Source organism: Coptis chinensis, chromosome 2, assembly GCF_015680905.1.
Source record: "Coptis chinensis isolate HL-2020 chromosome 2, ASM1568090v1, whole genome shotgun sequence".
In the NCBI taxonomy this organism is placed as follows: domain Eukaryota; kingdom Viridiplantae; phylum Streptophyta; class Magnoliopsida; order Ranunculales; family Ranunculaceae; genus Coptis; species Coptis chinensis.
Genome location: NC_141457.1, coordinates 12,374,816 through 12,398,948, shown reverse-complemented (window position 1 = coordinate 12,398,948; position 24,133 = coordinate 12,374,816). Strand labels below are relative to the sequence as shown.

Below are 24,133 nucleotides of genomic sequence, written 5' to 3'. Positions count from 1 at the left end.
TTAGTTGTTAATTTAGATTTCAATTATTGTTTAGTTAAATTTAATAAAGGTAGAATCTTTATATTATGTCGTATTCAATTTCATATGGAAATGATAGTTTGATGAATCAAGGCTAAACCTCCATTAGAGGGGTTTGATGAAGCCTTGATGAAAACTTGATTGTGTAGTATAGAATCGTTGTAAGAGTCTATTCCACTCTAGAAGGTCATTGATTCGCCATGAGAGTGGGTGGACGTCCTCACATACTAGTTATGAATTGGTAGAGATGCCATGTATAATTAGGGATTAGAATGACCAATTCTTACCGTAAGAACGTAAAAATTGGATTACAACAATCTATGCTAGTTTCTTAAGTTGGATTCAAGGTGGATTCAATTCCCCCCTAATTCTTATTCTAGATTCAAACCTTAGTATTCCGTAGCATTGCGTAGTATAATTTGTAATTCTCTCATTGACTTTGGTAGGATTGATAGTTGTAGGAAACTTGAATGCTAAAGAACTAGAAGTGGAACGAATCTTCTATTCCAACTCTACTTCAATAGTATCGAGAGTAGAAATCTTTGATAATCACGCGTATAGTTCAGTTTTTAGTTTTACTTTCGTTTAGAGTTTCATCGCTTTATTCATTAGTAAAACTATACCAATTTTACGTTTATCAAAGCTCTTCATAGATATCTGGCTCAATGTGTTTCTTCGGCAGCATAGCTTCAAACATAGAGAAGTTAACCTCTTCCATAATATCCGGGCTGTATAACTCCTTATAGAACTCCACACACTGCTCACCAATCTCAGTAATGTCTTCCAAGATTGTGCCTTCATCATTAGTGAGACAAGTAATTTTGTTCGTATTTCTTCTTGCTTGAACAGACTTGAAAAAGTAGTTCGTATTATTGTCCCCCACTGTGATGACTTGGTCCCTTGATTTTTGTCTATGGAATCCCTCCTCTGCCACAGCCACTTTCACATACTCCTTTATTACTTCTCTCTCCCTCCTGATGAGAACCAGATTCAAAGGCTCTTCTTGCAATTCAGTTTGAATGCTAAGCATCAATTCCTTTGTTTCCGTAGCCCTATTAATGACATTCCCTACTCGGTTTCTATTCCATGTAATCAGTTCAGCTTTCACCATCTTTAGCCTCTTCATCAAGACATACATAGGATTACCCACTGCTGGACATGCCCATGTTTTTTCCACAACACTCATGAACCCTTCCTCATTAATCCAGAAATTAAAAAATCGAAATGATTTCTTCTGCTCATTCACTTGCTTAGTCGAGCATACTACCATTGCATTATGATCAGACACAACTCCTGGATTCAAGAACTCTGCCTCATAGTCCCCAAATAACCCAATCCATTCCGCATTCACCATTACCCTGTCAAACTTGCACCATAATCTATTTTCTTGCTTGTTATTCCAGGTTAATAAATTGCCTTTGTACTGTATATCTACTATACCAGCCACTGTAGCACAGCTCAGGAGATCTGTGAAATGATGTGGTCTCAGTTCTGCTCCTCCTACTTTCTCTTGAGTACTTAACATAGTGTTAAAATCCCCCAAGATGATCCATGGTTTATTCATAACCACAGCCTGTTGCATTAGTGTATTCCACAACTCCCTACTTGTGACTATATTTGTGCTTGCATAAATTATAGTGACCACAAAGTTCCTTCCCGTAACTGTTGTTACTTCGACTGTTATGCTTTGTCAGGTTTTATCCATGACAGTAACAACACATCTCCTTACGTCCCAACACACCCATATTTTCCCCAACTCACTATAAGAATAATTGTGCTCAACCAACCCTATTAAACCAACATCATACTTCTTAATCAAATTCCTCACTTCCATTTGTTTAAAAGGTTTGTTAAACCCTCTCATATTCCAGCATCCCAGATTCATCATTTAAAGGTATGGGATCGTGTTATAATCAAGGAACTGGTATTCCTTTCTTTTGCACTATTCACTTTATTGCCTGCTTGCTTTGTAGGATGCCTTCTATCTTCTCCATGTCCCCCATTAGCTACCTTTGATGTAGAGCCTTCTATCAGTTCTGCCCTTCTAGCTCCTCTAGAAGTGCCCTTTGGCGATGCTATATACTTCACTATTCTGTTTTCAGTTCTGTTCTCAATCCCTTTTGGTATCCCTATCATTTTATCTTTCTCCCCTCTAGCCTTGATAGTGTGTTTCTTGTTTGGCACCTCCCATTCTTGCTCTGTCTCTACATTGTGCACTTCTTGTACTTCATTGCTCATACTCCCTCTCTCTCAATTTTCCTTGTTTTTGCTGTTATCATTGCTCTTTGTATTCTTAGCCTCTGCATTTTATTTCACCACATCACTCGCCTCCTCTAGTTTATCTTTCCCTTTATCTTCCTTTCCTTTCAACACAGCGTTCACCTCCTCTAGCTTATCTTTCCCTTTCTCTTCCTTCTTCGTATTTTCATCTTTCTGTAGCCAAACCCCTTGTTTTTGCTGATTTCCATTTTTAACTTGTTTCGTGCACCTTTGCTTTGTATGCCCAAACACTTTGCAACATGTACACCTCTGTGGCTTCTAGTTATACTCTAAAGGTATAGTAAAAGTGCGTTTCTGATCCACAATAATTAGAAACCCTTCTGGATAGGTACAATCCGTATCTATCTCAACACAAACCCTCGCATATGAGGTCCTTGTCATGGATTCAGTGAGTTTATCAACAAACATTGGAGTACCAATGACACTTGCCACTTGACTGAACCCCGCCTTGTTCCATAATTCCAATGGAAATTTTTTCATAATGACCCATATAGGTATTGTTGCAGGTTATGTTGCTTCTGCTTTAACAAATAGCTTCCACTGCATTACTACAAACAGTTGACTTGCGATGTGAAACGATCCTATATCCAGCACTGTTCGTCTATCTTCCTCCCTTTCAAATTCAAAGGTAAACATACTTTCTCCATATGTTCTCATGGTGAACTTCTTAACCTTCCATGTGCGTTGAACCATTTCCTTCACATAAGTAAACCCCAATCTCCTTCCCACAAAACTACCCATAATTAATTGTTCATACTTCTTGTTAGCATTCATGAATTGGGTTGACTTTACATGCAGTACTAGCTTCCCATTCACTATCGTAGGTGGTATGTACTCTAGTGTCTCTTGACCAATAGACGCACGTCCCAGAATATCTACCCATGAACTCTTCCTCTCACCAGTCGTACGCGCGTGTTTACTGAGGCCCCTATGTTTACTTCTTGTATCTGTGTACTTTGTACATTTTTTATGCCATTTATCTAATCTCAGCCTATCTCCTCTCAGATTGATGTCTGTTCTTTTGTTCTTGAGTTCTTACTCACATTCGGACTCAGAACTTCTACCACTTCTAGTGTATTCCCCTCAACACAGTCATCATTTCGTAGCACAAATTCCAGCACCACTTTCTTTATCTACAGTCCTTCATGATTAGCTAGACTTTTCTCATCAGATCCGCTTTTTCCTAGGTCACTATCTTTAGCAGCATTGTCCACTATTGATATCTCTGGTGACTTGCTTTCATTGGTTTTTGCTTCCTGAACTCTAAGTGCTATATCCAAAGCAAGATCCTCGATCTTGTGGTATTTTCCAGATCTAACTTTTGTTAATCTTCTCTGGAATTTCTCTAGTGTTCCCTCTCCATATTTTTTCAGTAGAACAGTCGTGCAAAAATCTATATCCTCATCCTCACTCGATTGTGTCTTGTTCTTAGTTTCCCCCCTTTCTTGACCATCCCTAACTGGTGTGCTAGGGTTTCCTAAACCTAAAACTCTGAACTCTCGTGTGTTTTGCATTTTTTTTCCTAAAATTTTGTAAAACGACTAATATACCCCCAAGAATTAAAATCGCCCCTTGGAGGCCACCATTAATAACTAACTAAGCTTTTTTCACTTCAAGTTTGTACAAATCATTCTCTCTTCCCCATTGATTTGTTTCTAACTTGATTTCTTTTCCACATGTTTAGAGGTGGGTATGAAACCCTGACTTAAGCTATAACATAACATTTTTATTAGAAAGTAAGGTATTGACTATAATCTAATTTGTTGAGTGTTTTCTCATATGCATCAAATTAGGTTTTATCAAATGGCGTCGCTGCTAAGGATGTTAGGATTATACAGGCGCGATTGAGAGAACCAGAGAGAACAAAAAAAGATGCTAGGATGTAGCAAACACATAAACTAGAGAGAAAAAAGGGAGGAGATTGAGAAAAGAGAGAGGACGTCTAGGGGGAGGAAAGACTAGTAAGATCAGAGGGTATAAATTTGGATCATAGAGTTTGATATTGTTACAAGTTTTGAAACATCAGAAGTTCCTTTTAACTTTGCGTTTTGCTCATCAATTATTCGAGAAAATGTCTGTAAGAACCTAAACTATTGTTTCCCTTATCTCTCTTTCGTAAACATCAAGCCATATCCATCAATGTCTTTGTCATCATCGAATGTTAATGTTCCTAACAAAGTCATTACCAACATCCTTTCAAGACTTCCCACCAAGTCTATCCTACGTTTTAAGTGTTTATCTAAAACTTGCTCTTTAATTGCTCAACCTTACTTCATTAAAATGCATGTCAATCTAGCCATTCAAAACAACCACACCAATCTCATGCTTCTTAACATTTCCAAAGTATTCTCCATAGACTATGATATCGTATTTGCTGAATGAAGCTGTAGAGATTTATTATTCAGGAATACCAAGTTTTCATTTTAAAATCTCGAGTACTTGTAATGGTTTGGTATATACACATGGTAGTAGGGTGCATGCTATTTGGAATCCATGTACTAAAGATTACAAGACGGTGCCAAAATCGCAAGAAGAAGAGGAAAATTATTTGGAATTTTCGCATGGTTCTGAAGATGGTGTTATGACCTCAGATTTTTTGTATGGTTATGGTTATGATTCAGTCATTGATGGTTATAAGTTGATCAGAATTGTTCAGTGCTATGAAGTACTACATGAGTATCTGGGTTCTCGAGTTGATCTGTATACATTGGGTTCAAATACATGGCGAAGGAGTGAAAACATTTATTTTATCCTTAATCGTGCAAACCAGTCAGTATTTGTGAACCAAAGTCTCTATTGGTTTAGTTTAGTTTAATTAGTTGTTTTCAATTCTTAGTATTAAAAGTAGTTTAAATATCAAATAGTACAAATCATTCTCTCTTCCCCATTGATTTGTTTCTAACTTGATTTCTTTTCCACATGATTAGAGGTGGGTATGAAACCCTGACTTAAGCTATTACACAATGTTTTTATTAGAGAGTAAGGTATTGACTATAATCTAATTTGTTGTGTGTTTTCTCATATCCATCAAATTAGGTTTTATCAAATGGCGTCATTGCCGGGGGTGTTAGGATTATACAGGCGCGATTGAGAGAACAAGAGAGAAAAAAAAAGATGCTAGGATGTAGCAAACACATGAACCAGAGAGAAAAAAAGGGAGAAGATTGAGAAAAGAGAGAGGACGTCTAGGGGGAAGAGAGACTAGTAAGATCAGAGGGTATAAATTTGGATCATAGAGTTTGATATTGTTACGAGTTTTAAAACATCGGAAGTTCCTTTTCACTTTGTGTTTTGCTCATCAATTATTCGAGAAAATGTCTGTAAGAACCTAGACTATTATTTCCCTTATCTCTCTTTCGTACACATCAAGCTATATCCATAAATGTCTTCGTCATCATCGAATGTTAATGTTCCTGACAAAGTCATTACTAATATCCTTTCAAGACTTCCCGCCAAGTCTCTCTTATGTTTTAAGTGTTTATCTAAAACTTGGTACTCTTTAATTGCTCAACCCTACTTCATCAAAATGCATCTCAATCTAGCCATTCAAAACAACCACACCAATCTCATGCTTCTTAATATTTCCAAAGTATTCTCCATAGACTACGATATCGTATTTGCTGAATGAAGCTGTAGAGATTTATTATTCAGGAATACCAAGTTTTCATTTTAAAATCTCAAGTACTTGTAATGGTTTGGTATATACACATGGTAGTAGGGTGCAAGCTATTTGGAATCCATGTACTAAAAATTACAAGACGGTGCCAAAATCGCAAGAAGAAGAGGAAAACTATTTGGAATTTTTCCATGGTTCTGAAGATGGTGTTATAACCTCAGATTTTTTGTATGGTTATGGTTATGATTCAGTCATTGATGGTTATAAGTTGGTCAAAATTGTTCAGTGCTATGAAGTACTACATGAGTATCTGGGTTCTCAAGTTGATATGTATACATTGGGTACAAATACATGGCGAAGGAGTGAAAACATTTATTTTATCCTTAATCGTGCAAACCAGTCAGTATTTGTGAACCAAAGTCTCTATTGGTATAGTTTAGTTTAATTAGTTGTTTTCAATTCTCAGTAGTCAAAGTAGTTTAAATATCAAATAGTACAAATTATTCTCTCTTCCCCATTGATTTGTTTCTAACTTGATTTCTTTTCCACATGATTAGAGGTGGGTATGAAACCCTGACTTAAGCTATAACATAACGTTTTTATTAGAGAGTAAGGTATTGACTATAATCTAATTTGTTGTGTGTTTTCTCATATCCATCAAATTAGGTTTTATCAAATCATGCCGCCGGGATGTTAGGATTTATAAAGCATTGATTGAAAGAACAAGAGAGAAAAAAAAAAAAATGCTAGGATGTAGCAAACACATGAACCAGAGAGAAAAAAAGGGAGGAGATTGAGAAAAGAGAGAGGACGTCTAGGGGGAGGAGAGACTAGTAAGATCAGAGGGTATAAATTTGGATCATAGAGTTTGATATTGTTACGAGTTTTGAAATATCGGAAGTTCCTTTTCACTTTGTTATTTGCTCATCAATTATTTGAGAAAATGTCTGTAAGAACCTAGACTATTGTTTCCCTTATCTCTCTTTCGTAAACATCAAGCCATATCCATAAATGTCTTTGTCATCATCGAATGTTAATGTTCCTGACAAAGTCATTACCAACATCCTTTCAAGACTTCCCACCAAGTCTCTCTTATGTTTTAAGTGTTTATCTAAAACTTGGTACTCTTTAATTGCTCAACCATACTTCATCAAAATGCATCTCAATCTAGCCATTCAAAGCAACCACACCAATCTTATGCTTCTTAACATTTCCAAAGTATTTTCTATAGACTACGATACCGTATTTACTAAATGAAGTTGTAAAGATTTACTATTCTGGAATACCAAGTTTTCATTTTAAAATCTCGGGTACTTATAATGGTTTGGTATATACACATGGTAGTAGGGTGCAAGCTATTTGGAATCCATGTACTAAAGATTACAAGACAGTGCCAAAAACGCAAAAAGAAGAGGAAAACTATTTGGAATTTTCGCATGGTTCTGAAGATGGTGTTATAACCTCAGATTTTTTTTTTATGGTTTTGGGTATGATTCTATCATTGATGATTATAAGTTGGTCAAAAATTTTCAGTGCTATGATGTACTACATGAGTATCTGGGTTCTCGAGTTGATCTGTATACATTGGGTACAAATTCATGGCGTATGAGTGAAAACATTTATTTTATCCTTAATCGTGCAAACCAGTCAGTATTTGTGAACCAAAGTCTCTATTGGTTTGTTTAGTTTAATTACTTGTTCTCAATTCTTAGTATTAAAAGTAGTTTAAATATCAAATAGTACAAATCATTCTCTCTTCCCCATTGATTTGTTTCTAACTCGATTTCTTTTTCACATGTTTAGAGGTGGGTATGAAACCCTGACTTAAGCTATAACATAACGTTTTTATTAGAGAGTAAGGTATTGATTATAATCTAATTTATTGTGTGTTTTCTCATATACATCAAATTAGGTTTTATCAAATGGCGTCGCTGCCGGGGATGCTAGGATTATACAGGCGCGATTGAGAGAACCAGAGAGAGAAAAAAAAGATGTTAGGATTTAGCAAACACATGAACCAGAGAGAAAAAGGGATGAGATTGAGAAAAGGGAGAGGACGTCTTGGGGGAAGAGAGACTAGTGATAACCCGTAAAAACTCAACTAGATTACTCTAACTTTATTCTTATGGTATCAATTATTTATTTTCTACTCTCACATGCATATTCATGCAATATATAGAGTACGAAATCATTCCACTCCTAAACTACCAAGACATAATAGAATTCAATTAATCAAACACAAGGAACAATGGCGAGAGTAATATTTATAGAGGTGAATTTATACTATGAAACTAAATATATGAATTTAACTTATACTAATTTAACTAAGAAATTGAATATGACTTGAATAAATTATGGAGAAGAAATTAGGGGGATTTGATTCCACTTTGATTTATTTCTAATATGCTAGTGTAGATTATTGCAATCCTAACTAATTAAGATTAGGTATTTGATCCCTAATTATTCATGACAATCTCTGCCAACTAATAATTAGCATGTGAAGAAGTTCAACCCATTCTCATGGCGAATCAACTAACCTAGTAGAGTGAAACTCTTAACAAGCAATAATTCTAACTAACATATCAAGTCTTCATCAAGCTTCATCAAACCCTTCTAATGGAGGTTTAGCTAGAAGTCAATAGACTATCATTAATAGAAGAATAAGAATAAGACATAATGAAGAACAATAACTTGACTTTTATTAATCTAATGGAGGCTACATGCTAAACTAATTAACTAAAACTAAACCAAACTAAAAAGGGAGAGAGAGAAAACCCTAATTTACAACTAAGCTAAAGATGGGAGTAGCCAAGTTTTGTTTAGCCTCAACCTTCTTTATATAGGAGAGAGTTAGGTTTACAATTTCGTGCATGGGCTTTGGAACCATGTTTTGGGCCATGAAATCAAGCCCAAAACCTAATTACATATGTCCAAAAAGGGTTTCTCTAAGCAAATTTACTTCAACACCCTTTTTGTCCACTTTTACTGCTCTGATTGGATCAAGGCTAGGACCACTAGAAATCTCTTTCCGATTCGGTTGTTTTGACATATAATAAACCTAATTCTGAGGTCTGAGTCCAAAGATACAGTCTGCGGAAGTTTTATTGACTTTTATTCTCTTTTTCTACCCGAGTTGACTTTGACTTTTAAGCTTTGACTAGGCTTTAAAAAAGCTTTTTTTTCCTTGAAACTTCGGTTTTAACCATAGAACTTCTTAGCAACCAACCTTTGCTCATTTATCTCGCAAAAGTGACATGTTTCTTCACATATTTGACTCCAATACCTGAAATACATAAACGCATGTAAACAGTACTAACTCATATTTATTATACACATAATTAGTCTAAATGTAATGATATTAAGGGGTTAAAACTACAGTTTTGAGCTCTTATCAAACCACCCCCAAACAGCATTTTGCTTGTCCTCAAGCAAATATGAGAAATTAATATAAGTGACTAAAAATGGAGTTCTAACTAATCGCTTTTTGCTGAGTGTGATTGCATTGACCATATGTAATAAGGCCTTAAACCACTAGGAATTCCCTAGTGGACGAGTTATAGCCTCGTGAGAGTTTTCCAGCAAAGGTACTCACAAACTTCATATATACTACAATGACTACGAAATAAAAGTATTGTTTCCTACTTTATTCTTAGATATCTATACATCTCACTAGCAATGAATACAAAATAATCAATTTGAAATCTAAGCTAATACGTGCATAATAATCAATCATCTACGGATAAACATATATATAATGAACTATGCTATGAAATGTAATAACAGGTCCGTTTCTAAAACTTTGGAATATCGTCCTTAAGTAGGTCCTCACATATATGTCAAGACAAAAATACTTTGATTTTCCACTCAAGTTTCGCTCACTCTAGTGTGCAGTGGGCACACTTTACCTTACAATCTCAATGACACAAAAGGAAGCCAAAGTCGATCAAACACATCTGCCACTTACTATCACACTAACATATTCCTAATCGAGCTAGAGGTCTTTATTAGGTGTTGTAGGGATTAGGAGATGGTTTAAGAATAAAGGAAATTGATATTAAAAAAGAACAAGTCTGAGATAATAGAGTCTTCATATTATGTAACTAGAGAAAACCTTGTTCTTACTTTGCTTCTACACTTTGTTTCCATCCTTAGCCTTTTTTTTTTTCTTTTTCTTTGGGCTTTTGACTCATTTGATTCTAATTTTAGAGTTCTAACTTTTATTTTATTTTATTTTTTTCTTTTCTTTAGATGGAAACTTTCTTTTCTTATTTGAAGCAACTAACAAATTCTTGGTTTCAAAGGTCTTTCTCTTTCATATTCTTCATTTCATATATATTCTCAGACTCATTAAAAAATGGGTAGGCTGATTTTTATTTTTGTTTGTTTTGTAAAAGGGTGAAGGATTTGCGATTTATGAAATACTAAAAAAAAGCTTAGAGGGGCGACTAGCAGAAAATAATTTCATATATGTTTGAATTTCTGGCTATATCGATCCAAATAGGGCCTAAATTCTCACTTAGGATGTGGTATAGTGATCAAGCAAGTGGGCATCTGATTTCTCTATTCGGAATTTACTTCTCCCTTGTGTCATTTCTCAAATATTTCACTCATATAAGGCTTTAGGCTATATTCTCACAGGATTTGTAGAATAAGTACTTTAGCCTAGATTTCAGAAACTTACTGCTAAACAATCATAGATACTCATGCAATATATTTATAGAAAGATGCAATGATTATTACCTATATATTAACCTAAATTTCTAAAAACTATTAGAATATAAGAGCTAACATGAAATATCTAGACTATTATCATCATAGAGAAAGAAACAATACCAATATTCCTAAGTGTATAACATAAACTTTTTATTTATATATTATGATTTTTTTAAAAAAATTTACTATAAAACAAGTGCATATTATACATGTATTATCCTAATAGGTGTCTCAATTTACGCGTGTTTCTATGCCTCCCCCAAACAAGAACATGCTTTGTCTTCAAAGTATTAAAATAAGAAGGGTAGCAAATACTATGGAAATGCGTGAAAATTGAAGAACACCTGCAAAACAAATTTAGAACATACTAATATAGATAAATAAAAACAGACGCAACTCTATATGAGTTCCATCCGTTGTGGGAATAACAAAAATTAAATTGCTTGGGACATAAGTAGACACAAACAAAAATTAAAACTTACCTCATATCCAGCATTTAATCGTTTTCCTCCTCCTTAATAAAGAATTGAGGTTCCTTTGCATCCTGCCTCGCCATGATAATTTGCCAGGCATCATGTCATTTATCATCTACAATCGCCAACCTGTTAAGCGCCACTTGGTTGGATGGGGTGTAAGGGGCAACCCAATTAGGTTGTAGCCTCCACCCCGGCTAAGTCATTGCACGGAATGAGCGTATAATGCAGTTGGTGGGTCGCACAGTGTCAACCCCAACCCAATCCGTGAAACAGGCACAAAAATCTGGAAAGAAACATAGCACTATTCAACAAACTAAGATAGGCATAAGAAGATACTTATGCCTCTTCTTATGCCTCATACTGTGGGCTCGTGCTAAACTAGAAACTAATGTCCGGGGAAGGTCATAGAGCATACGTCTCGTGGCTATAGCAAGGAAGACGGTGCAAGTGGCGTCATTCACAAAAGAAAAATGTCATTCCCCTAATATGTTTAGCATGATAAAATATATCACCATGCCCACGTTAAGGGACAAGCTACCAAGGGCTACGTTATGTTGCCATTGGTCCTTTATACGGAAAATTCCTGGCCCATAAGCCTCATGCAAAAACTCATAGGTGTAGACATACATGTTATCTACCCAATAGCTCCATGGGACTTGAATTTCAGCAGGCATAGATAGTCCAAGGACAAACGCCAATAAGAATTTGGTTATATCTATTGTCTCATCCTCAATGGTGACGGAGAACACATGCTCTCCATCTAGTCTTTCAAAGAATGTATAATGCTCATAAAAATAAGTTGTAAGTGCAGGAGAGTTCATCAGGGCTTACCATTAGAGGCTGCTGATAATACATAAAAACAGTTAAACACTAATATTAATGTTAACAACACTAATATGTAATATTACCATTTTTATGTTATCAATTATATTTTCTTACTCTCTCAAATAATAATGAAGCAATATAGATAAGAGTATGGATTCGTTCCACTCTTAAACTACCAAGACTCAATAGGATTAAACTAATTAAATCAAGAGAAAAGTGGTGGGAGTAATAATTATATTGATAATAAACTAATTATGATTATGATATTAATTAAAACGTAAACTAAATAAACTAAACTAATATAAATAAGGTTTTGATGGAAAAGAATAATATAGAGGAAGTAATAAATCCACATATGTAAGTTTATTCATAATTCATTTAGTTCATGTATTAATAAGTTATCATCTCTATCAAATTCCGTAATGCAATGAAATAAAGATTCCTACTTTGTAAGATCCCTAATCAACTATTACTTTCTCTAGTTAATAATTAATTAGCATGAGAGAATAGTACTTCTATCAATCTCTTGTATAGAATTACTAAACTCTAGTTCAAAACTAACAATTTCTATCTCTAAAAATATAAAAGCTTCAAACTTTAAACGCATAAACATAAATAACCAACAAAATCATAAACAATCCTCACACAGGCTTCATTAAAACTCCCTCTAATGGGAGTTTTAGCCTTGATTCATTAGACTGAATTACTTAAATAATAAAGGGAAAGCATAATAAAAGAACTTGAAGTAAAAGGAGAATTGGATATGATAACTAAAGTTTTTTATTGAAAGGTTTAATGGAAGCTATAAACTAAACTAAAAAGGAGAGAGAGAGAACCCTAATTTATTCTAAACTAATGAGGGAGTAGCCAATCTTTGTTTTAGCCTTAACTCTCTTTATATAGGAGAGGGTTAGGTTACAATTTCGTGCATGGGATTTTAGGCTAGGTTATGGACCCATAAATCAAGTTCATAACCCAATTGGGTAAATCCAAGACTTCCAATTATGGTTGTGTTACTGTAGCACGCAATTTCACCAACTTATACTACTTTAATCGAGTCAAGGCATAGTCCATTAGAAAGAGCTTTCTGAGCTGGTCATTTTGATATAAAATGGGCCTAATTTCGAGACTTGAGTCCAAAGATATGGCCTTTTGAAGCTCTATTGATTTTTCTTCAGATTTCTAATCCGGTTTGACTTTCACTTAACAGCTTTGACTTGGGCTTTTTAAGGGCTTTTTCTCTATGAAACTTGGGCTTTCTTCATAGCACTTTTATAGCAAATCACTTTAGCTCCTTTTAGCACCTAATTAGCAACGAATTTACATTTATTCAACTCCGAAGCCTGAAATACTCAAAAGCACGTAATTAGTGATAAAACTATATTATTAATAACATAATTGGCTAAATAGAAATACTATTAAAGAGTTAAAACTATAATTTTGGGCTCTTATCAAACCACTCCCAAACAGCATTTTGCTTGTCCTCAAGTAAATATGTGAAATTAAAATAAGTGGCCAAAAATATATTTTTAATTAGTCTCGTTTCGCTGAGTGCGACTGCATTGACCATATGCAATAAGGCCTTAAACCACTAAGAATTTCCTAGTTGACGAGTTATAGCCTCGTGAGAGTTTTCTAGAGAAGGTACTCACAAACTTCATCTATACTACAACAACTAAGAAATAACAGTAATTGTTTCCTAATTTTATCTCGGAATCTATACATCTTACTAGTATTTAAACAAGGATGATCATTCTAAAACTTAAACTAATACATGCATAATAATCAAATCATCTTAAGATAAATAACTATATAATGAACTATGATATGAAATGCAATGGAAGGTCCGTTTCTGAAATTTTTGGGTAGCGTGCCCAAGTAGGTTCTCACAAGGAATGTGTCAAAACATATAACACTCTGATTTTTCCACTCAAGTTTGCTAACTCCAGTGTTCAGTGGGCACGCGTTTCCTCACAATCTCAATGACAATCCAAGGAAGTCGAGGTAGATCAAACACATCTACCATTTACTATCACACCAACCTATTCCTAATTGAGCTAGAGGTCTTTATTAGGTGATACGGGGCATAGGTGTTAGTTAAAGAAGAAAGGAAATGGATATTCAAAAAGACAAGTCTGAGAAAATAGGGTCTTCATATTATGTAACTAGATAAAATCTTGTTTTTTTGCTTCTACACTTTGTTTCCATCTTTAGCCTTTTTATTTTGGCTTTTTGACTCCTTTTATTCTATTTTTGGAGTTTTTATTTTATGTTATTTTTCTTTTCTTTTCTTTTGATGGAAACTTTCATTTCTTTTTCTTTTCTGAAGCAACTAACTAATTTTTGTTTACATAGGTTTTTCTCTTCTCTTTTCTTCACTCATCCTATTTCTCAAACTTATCCAGATAGGTAGGCTGATTTTATTTTTTATTTTGTTTTATTGGGTAAATGATTTTTGGTTTGTGAAAAGGCTAATGAAAGGCTCAGTGGGGCAACTAGCCGATAATAAATTTTATATAGGTGTGAATCTCTGGCTATATCGATCCAAAGAGGGCCTAAATTCTCGCTTAAGATATGGTATGGTGATCAAGCAAGTGGATGTGTGATTTCTCTACTCAGAATTTACTTCTCCCTTGTGTCATCACTCAGATATTTTACTCTTATGAGGCTTTTAGGCTAGATGATCATGGGATATGTATTAAGTACTCTAACCTAGGTTTCAGAAAAATACTGCCAAGTACAATCAAAGATGCTCATGCAACATGTTCGTGAAAAGATGCAATGACTATTACCTATATATTAATCTAAGTTTTAAAAATTAAATCCTAATTCAAGTACTACGTGAGATTTCTAGACTAATATTATCATGGAGAAGAGAACAATAACATTATCACTAAGTGCCTAGTATAAACAATATTTATGATTTTTAATATTTTATAAAGAAAAGTGCTTAATTTACATCCTAAAAGTGCCTAATTATTGCAAATGTTTCTATCCTACCCCCAAACAATCGAATGCTTTGTCCTCAAAGTGTAAAGAGATAAGGAAAGAATTTACCATAGAAACGTGACAAAAATTGGCAGTATCTGTAACAGAAATATTATAAAAGATGATATGATAACATGAAACACAATTAAACTGTTACGTACTAACTAAATTGGAGTAAACATGACAGACAATGGGTGGTTTTGAAATAAAATACCAAAATACGCCACCCCCAAACAAAATTGGAAAACTCTTTTTAAGTTTGAAAATTTTTGTTTGGCCTATACTCCAGAAATGTGGTATTATACAAAAACTTGGGTCTTTTAAAGTCAGATTTCCTAAACATAATGTGATATATATGTATTAACATGCAGTTTACCATATATCAATAATCTAAATAATTGTGGATCTTTCCAATAAATAGTTAACATGGAAAGCACCATCAAACAAAATTAAGCACCAAGATTTCCTATTATGTGGCTTAGTGGAATGAGAGCGAAGCCTGATAGATCTAGAACCTAATCGAGCATACAGTTTCTTCTTTGTCCTCCTATGAAAGGGATGGCAAGTAAATGAACGTGAGAAAGTTGATGGTTGTGGAAGATACGTGGGATGTGGATAATTTTGAGAAGGAAAGAATGGAAAAAATGAAAAAGTGTCAGGTGGCTTGTCCTTGGGTGTTACTTCTTCACCAGATGGGTTTAGAAAGTTATGAAGCATAGGAGAAACAAGAAGGTCAAGTAAAAACTCAATGGTTCTTTGAAAAGGTAGAGGGCAAGGAACATTCGTGATGGAAGGTGAATGAGTGACATGAGGATGTGAGGTGGGTGAATGGTGCTCAACTAGTGTTCTTAGTTCTATATCATCAGAGGCCTTGAGATATGCAAGACATTTCTCAATAGGTGGGTAAGAAGAATCACTAGGATAGAGGGTGAAAAAATCTTCTTCCGTCATGGCATCAAGAGATGAGTGGATGTCAATAGGAGGGGACTCGCGAGGTGGCAAAGAAGGGTTGCAAAAGAGTCGAAGGAAATCTTCCTCGATGTTACCTACGTCTAGGGAATAGAAATTGTGATCCTTGTCTTCTTCCATATGAGGGGTATCTACTAGTGTGGGGACTAAAGCGTCAGCCGCACTAATGTGAGGTACAAAACTCTTAGTGGACTTCACTTCTCCTTCTACAGGCAAACCTAGTTGTCCCTGCTTTTGTCAAAACATGTTAACTTCCATAGAAATATTCCCAAAAGAAAGAGTCATTGAGCCATCCCGACAATTGATTTGGGCATTGGAGGTTGCTAAGAAAGGACGCCCTAAGATGATGGGAATAGAATCATGAGCAACTTCTGTGTCAAGAATAACAAAGTCGGCTAGATAGTAAAAATCCTGAACTTTAACGAGAATATTTTCAACTACACTCTTGGGATACTTAATAGAACGATCGGCTAACTGCAAAGTCATTTTGGTTGGTTGAAGTTTTGTTAGACCTAGTTGTTTATATAAATAAAAAGGGAGTAAGTTAACACTCGCTCCCAGGTCTAATAAAGCAGTTGTTATGAAGGTATCACCTAAGGTGCATTATATGATGGGGCGATTGGGGTCCTTGTACTTAACAATTCTGTTATGTTCAGATAAAGAGGGATATTGTTCAGTTAAGAAGGCTTCATTGGGTATATTGGTTTTCCTCTTCTTGGTGCACAACTCTTTTAGAAACTTAGCGTGTCCAAGTAAACTTTTTATAGCATCTAGAAAAGGTAGGTTTATAGTCAGATTTTTAAACATTTCCCTAATCTCATCATAATTCTCATCCTTTTTAGACATAACTAGTCTCTGGGGATATGGTGGTTTATCTCTATATTTAGCGTAAGGTTCAAAAGTATTATTAGTCTTTGCGTTATTTTTAGCCGTTTTCCATCTAGGTGTCCATATTGGAATCTCTACAGGTGTAGGGTCTTCAATTTCTAATATTGGGTCTTGTAAGGTTTTCCCTTTTGGTTGTGGTTTAACTGGTACTTCTATAGTTGTATCTATAGTTGTAGGGTCTTCAGTTTCTATTATAGTAATTGGTATGGTATAATTTTTAGTTTGTGGGTGATCTTTAGGCATGGTCACTTGGTTACCAACTACTCGCCCTGAACGAAGGATAGTGACTGCCTGTAGGTCCCCTGAGGTTATATTACCATTACACTTAATACTTTTTATTTCGAAGGCGGTGTTTGTTGACTTAAGATTAGGCACTGCTTGACCTGAAAATATGCTTGTTTGGTTATTATTTTGGTTAGGAGACATGTCAATAACCTTTTGGCACAAAGACTGCATTATTTGCATCATTTGTTTCATCATATTAGAGTTTTGATCATGCTGATCTTTTATCAAGTTAGAGTTTTGTTGCATAATTTGATTTTATTTTTCCAACAAGGTCACTACTACTACTTCTATAGAAGGTTGAACCGGAATTAAGGCTTGTTGAGCATTCATGTCTTGATGTTGATAGTTCTGGGTCATGGGCACTAAACCTATATTCTGGTTACCTAAGTTTCCTTGTCCTTGAGGTTGAGTTAACTGGTTGAAGTTTGATGGTTGTGGTGGTGGTTGTGCATAGACAAAAGGACAATAGAAGTCAGAATGCTCAAGACTAAAACAGGTATTACAACAAGTAGATTTAATGTTCATGACAGGAGTGGGTTGTTGTTTAACAGAGATTGCATCTACCTTTTTAGTGAGGGCATCGATAAGAGTTTTAAGCTTGAGATCAGGTTTAACCTCAGAAGAAGGAGTAGAGCGGGAAAAGTCATTACCTCCCCAATTGTTATTCCTCTTAGATTGATCTTCTAAGAATTTATAAGCCTCCAAGGCTCCTTTACTAAGAAAACTACCCCCAGTAATGATATCTAGAACCTCTTTATGACAATGTGAAAGCCCCTTGAAGAAAGCACGAACAAGTGTGTCTTTTGCAAGGTTATGATGCCGACATTCTATGAGAAGATCAGTGAAACGGTTCCAGGCCTCTGAAAAGGATTCATGAGGGTTCTGGTGGAAGAAATGAATCTTTTGAAGCATTTCATCGGTTTTCAGTGGTGGTTAAAATTGTTCCATGAACAATTGAACAAGATTAGCCCATAAGTCCACAGAGTTTGGCGTTTGGGCAGTTAACCAAGACACCGCCTTGTCGGCTAGGGTGAATGGAAATACCCTAAGTTTAACTTGATCCGGACTTACGCTAGGATGATGGAATATAGTGAGAACTTGTTCTATCCTACGCATGTGTTGATAAGGCTTCTCTTGGGCTAAACCATAGAAAACCGGTAACAAGTTAAATATATTCGGGGGAATTCGAAAATCCCCCACTAGGTCTGCAAGAACGATGCACGACTTAGGGCCATCGTTTAGTGCTTTATAAAAATTAGAGATAGGTTTCTCTGGTTCTTTAGCCATTGATGCGGGTGTAGTTGTGAAATTCTAGATAGCCATGTGATATTGCATCTACATAAAACAAGCCTGATTATACTAGAATTGAAACTCCTCTGACATAAGAGGCGAGGAGTGTAAGAAGGAGTACCTGAATGCCTCTTTGCTACGCTTATGAATATCGTTTTATATATGCGAGCTCAGTGCATTTAACAAGTTAGAAATACTGAATAACTTGAAGAAATGGAAGTTTGTATTAACCTGTGAAAATCGGAACATTCGTAAAAGGGGGGGCGCCCGAATTACCCTAGGCAGGGCTGGCGGCGCGCGCTCTGTCTAACTCGAGTTCTAGATGCTTCAACGCAAGGCGCGCTCAGAATTTGCCTGTGAAGGGCACAGGTCACGCTCGTGCCTAAGGCGATTTCCAGTGAGTTGAGCGCGGGGGGCGCTCAGAATTTGCCTGACACAGGCGTAGGTCGTGCTCTTGCCTTTGGCAATGTCCAGTAAGTTTAACGTGCTCCAAAAATTTTAATATTTTTACAGTAGTTTGCTAAGATGTCTATCAAGTAGGCTATAAAATGTCAAATCAATCGGAGCTATGAAAGTTCTTCTACTGCTCTTCAAAGTTTTTGAAACAGTTTTCGAACATAATACAAACAACTGAATGATTAACCAATCAACACAGAGCTAAAAATTGTCAAAATTTTACTGGAGACTTCTGACAGATCCTACGTATTCATGTAAAAGTTTTAGAGCAATTGGAGCTCTACAAACCCTCCGTAACGGCTAGTGCTCCAGAAATTAAGTGTTTGCAAAACTGTAGAAACACACTGAAAATAATCCACTAGTTAGGTAGTAAAAACAAATCAAAAACTCATCAAAAGTTTACTGCAGACTCTTGACTTATGATAGATACTCCTGTAAAAAATTTAAAATTTTTGGAATTGCATAAGTAACCCTACTCGTCTGTTTTTCAAGAACTTACAGTTTGAAAACTGAAATGCAGCACTGTAAAGATCATATTAGTTCACTAGTTAAAACAACTAGGAAAAATCTAAAAAACTTAAAGTAAATAAAAAAAACATCTTAAGGATTACTCCTGTAAATTATTAGAATTTTTTGAAATTTACAAATACCTTTACTACAGTATTGTCCTCTGTGAATCCGCAGCCCCTATGCCTAAAATAGTGAACAGTACCGAAAATACAAGAAATAAGAATAAAAAATTAAAAGGGTGGGTGGGTTGAGAATGGGGGATTGCCCCTTGGATTCAAGCAATTGAATTTTTGTCCTGAACGAGTTTAAGATGGCAGCGGCGCCATTTGATAATACATGAAAACAGTTAAACACTAATATTAATGTTAACAACACTAATACGTAATATTACCATTTTTATGTTATCAATTATATTTCCTTACTCTCTCAAATAATAATGAAGCAATATAGATAAGAGTATAGATTTGTTCCACTCTTAAACTACCAAGACTCAATAGGATTCAACTAATTAAATCAAGAGAAAAGTGGTGAGAGTAATAATTATAGGTATTTGTTACTGACCCCATATTGTGTTGGGCAGACTCCAAAAAAAAAACAATTATTATAAGTGTGCCATTGGTCCCAAAAAGTCTAAAAAAAAAACAATTATTACAAGTGTTCCATTGATCCCAAAAAATTGTTTTGTGTTGGCACCTCCCAAACCAACGTGAATTTCCCCTTTTCAGCCCTTCTCTTCTCTTCCACCATCCTAAATCTTAAACCATGAAAACTATATCCTAACACTAACATTAAACACTAGGGCTGAATATGCATGTGACTAGGGTTGAATATGCATGTGTACAGTGGCTGAATGAGAAAATTCAAAAACCCCAAGCTTAAACGACCTGGCTAGGTCGTTTGTATTGCACACCAAACGATCTGGTCACACCGTCTGGACTGAGTCTAAAAAGATGTGGCCATGTCGTTTGGCATATGGACTAAAAAACACTTGCCGGTGTGGCCACACCGTTTGGACTTAGTCCCAAACAACATGGCCACATCGTTTGGACTAGGTCCCAAATGGTGTGGCCATGTCGTTTGGGATTTGAACTTGGATAAAAATGACTTGTCTGTTTTATGGCCTCTTGAACGGTGTACACACAAAAATGTGTTCCTAGGTCTATGCAATTGATTTTAGAGTCGCCACTAACTTTATTAAGGAAAAGTTGAGTAAAACCTATGTGAAGGACTGGCCCTCGAAACTAGATGATTATTGGGTTCGGGAGTCAAGGTACGACGTGGGAAGGTGTTAGGCACCCACACTCGCCTAGTAAAACCAGCCTTACTTTTCTTGAGGTGTAACGTGTTAAGATAGGCAAATGAAGAAAGCTTGAAAAATTAATCTATCAAGTTGGATGATCTTCACTAAATTATTTAAAAAACTAATAACTATATGCTAAAAAAAAAATAACCTAATATGCAATGCTAAGGAAATAAAAGAGAAAAGAAAGATGTCACCTTGTTTGGAATGTTGCCTCATACTTGATTGTAGATTGATTGATTGATTGATGATAAACTTGATCTTGAATTGACAATTGTGATTTTTGGGTTGAAACAGGTGATTTGAAGAAAAAACAACTTTTGGTGAAAAAAAGTTTCTACTCAAGATCGACGAGAAGAAAAGAAGGCTAAAGTGAAGAACTAGAAAGAAAAAATGAAGAACACCGAAGAAAAGAAGGCTATTAACTCTGAATAACTAGCTCCAGATTATTAACTCCGAATTTCTAGCTCTAGCTTGCTCTAGATTGTTTTTTGTGGGTGAATGAGACCCATATTTATAGCTTTTGGGCATGGATTCCAATATGGTAATGAATTTGATCCAATGGTTGAGTGTTGATGAAGAAAAATCCAATGGCTTGATCTCTTTCTGGTTGCATCTCCTAAATCTGGCATTTGATTCAAGAGGTGGGATAAGGGGTGCGATCTTGGCCCTTGGTTTTTGGATATTTCAGATGGATTAGGGAAAAAAATCAAGCCCTACACGTCCTCAATGAGCCCATAATCCAGGGTTTCCAAACATGGCTCCAAAATGGCATATTCTCTAGAATATTCTTGATTTTAGGGATCAAATCAAATCAAACAAATAAGGAAGGTTCTCTAGGTTTTTGGAGGCTTGAAAATGGGCTAGAAACCCTAATGAAAAGGTCCAACTCGAGCTGGATCCACAGCCCACGAGCACGGGTCCAAAATCCACGAAAAAGCCCATTTTGACCATATTTTCAATGCTGCAAATTCTCTTTGACCTGGTCAAAATTAGGCAAGCTCTTCTTCACAAAAATTGTTAATTAATCCATTAGTAAGGTCCATGAACTCTTAAAAATATCCTTGGGTCGAAATCTTACTCCAAAAAATCGTTGCACTCAACAGTGCACACAACGAGCTGAAACGGGATAAGGCAAAATTAGGGTTTCTGAACAAAAGGAACCTAGGCAAGCTTGTACTCATTTCGAAGGATTTTTCAAGGGGAATTCAAATATAAAATAATATCATCCAAAGAAAGAATGTAAAAAATGAGATTTGGGCTCCAAAGGGTTATAGGGGCTTTTTGGTCATTTTCAGCTCAAAACTCATAAAGCAACAAAACTTCAGCCATAGCTAGAACATGATGAGGAGAGTCTAAAGACGCTAAAAGAAGATGAAAAGAAAGACGTTTGATGTAGAAATGAAGACTCTAGAAAGCAAATCACCTTATATGATCAAATTTAATTCAAGACAAAATCGTTGATGAATTATGCCTGGGTGCAAAAATGGGGTGTCTACAAACGGTGTGACCACACCGTTTGGACTTAGTCCCAAATGACATGGTCACATCGTTTGGACTAGGTTCCAAATGGTGTGGCCATGTCGTTTGGGATTTGAACTTGGATAAAAATGATTTGTCTATTTTTTGGCCTCTTGAACGGTGTGTCCACACCATTTGGACTTAGTCCCAAACGACATGGCCACACTGTTTGGGACTCCCAAACGGTGTGGCCATATTGTTTTGGACTTAGTCCAGACGGTGTGGACACACCGTTTGGTTTGCACAACGAACGACCTAGCCGGGTCGTTTAAGCTTGGGGTTTTCGTAATCAATTTTTTGGGACCAATGGCACACTTGTAATCATTTTTTTTTTTTTGGATTTTTTGGGACAAATGACACATTTATAATAATTGGTTTTTTTTTGGGGTCTGCCCAACACAATATGGGGTCCGTCAGTAATAGGACCCTAATTATATTGATAATAAACTAATTATGATTATGTTATTAATTAAAATGTAAACTAAATAAACTAAACTAATATAAATAAGGTTTTGATGGAAAAGAATAATATAGAGGAAGTAATAAATCCACATATGCAAGTTTATTCATAATTCATTTAGTTTATGAATTAATAAGTCATCATCTCTATCAAATTCCGTAATGCAATGAAATAAAGATTCCTACTTTGTAAGATCCCTAATCAACTATTACTTTCTCTAGTTAATAATTAATTAGCATTAGAGAATAGTACTTCTATCAATTTCTTGTATAGAATTACTAAACTCTAGTTCAAAACTAACAATTTCTATCTCTAGAAATATAAAAGCTTCAAACTTTAAACGCATAAACACAAATAACTAACAAAATTATAAACAATTCTCACACAGGCTTCATTAAAACTCCTTCTAATGGGAGTTTTAGCCTTGATTCATTAGACTGAATTACTTAAACAATAAAAGGAAAGCATAATAAAAGAACTTAAAGTAAGAGGAGAATTGGATGTGATAACTAAAGTTTTTTATTGAAAGGTTTAATGGAGGCTATAAACTAAATCTAAACTAAACTAAAAATGAGAGAGAGAGAGAACCCTAATTTATTCTAAACTAATGAGGGAGTAGCTAATCTTTGTTTTAGCCTTAACCCTCTTTATATAGGAGAGGGTTAGGTTACAATTTCATGCATGGGCTTTTAGGCTAGGTTATGGACCCATAAATCAAGTCTATAACCTAATTGGGTAAATCCAAGACTTTCAATTCTGGTTATATTACTGTAGCACGTGATTTCACTAACTTATACTGCTCTGATTGAGTCAAGGCCTAGACCATTGGAAAGAGCATTCTGAGCCGGTCATTTTGATATAAAGTAGGCCTAATTCCGAGGCCTGAGTCAAAAGATATGGCTTTTTGAAGCTCTATTGACTTTTCTTCAGCTTTCTAATCCGGTTTGACTTTCACTTAATAGCTTTGACTTGGGCTTTTTAAGGGCTTTTTTCTCCATGAAACTTGGGCTTTCTTCATAGAACTTTTATAGTAATCACTTTAGCTCCTTTTAGCACCTAATTAGTAACGAATTTACATTTATTCAACTCCGAAACCTGAAATACTCAAAAGCACGTAATTAGTGATAAACCTATATTATTAATAACATAATTGGCTAAATAGAAATACTATTAAAGGGTTAAAACTAAAATTTTGGGCTCTTATCAGCTGCCATCCTGCCTGTATAATCACGTTGCGGAACCAAGATCCATATGTGTCACTTGAGAACAAATCTTCGAATGACATCTCCGATATGATCTGAGGGGACTTCATATCACACAACACACTCTAGAACTGCTAGAAGCAACCTTGGAAGAACCTATAAAAAATCAGAACTAGAAGTGGTTTGTGGAGGTGAAGGGCGCGGGCGCGGGCGCGCGGGCGCGGGCGCGTTCTACTTTGTCTGTGGGAGGGCGCAGTCGAGCTCTTGCCTGACGAGAGGTCCAGTGTTTTCAGGGCGCGCGCGCTCTGAGTATAGGCAAAACAAAGGGCGTGCGCT

At 35.6% G+C, this 24,133-nt stretch overlaps 1 protein-coding gene across 1 annotated transcript; it reads right to left on the bottom strand.

The window, feature by feature from the left end:
* Positions 1-655: 655 nt before the first annotated feature.
* Positions 656-1,600, bottom strand: LOC147514923 (uncharacterized). Its single transcript, XM_086592739.1, has one exon. The coding sequence runs from the start codon at positions 1,598-1,600 to the stop codon at positions 656-658; it is 945 nt and encodes a 314-aa protein (XP_086448865.1).
* Between the last annotated feature and the right edge of the window lie 22,533 nt (positions 1,601-24,133).

Bases quoted from the DNA above. Each gene is read 5' to 3' on its own strand.
- LOC147514923 (XM_086592739.1), bottom strand. From the start codon at position 1,600: ATGCAACAGGCTGTGGTTATGAATAAACCATGGATCATCTTGGGGGAT.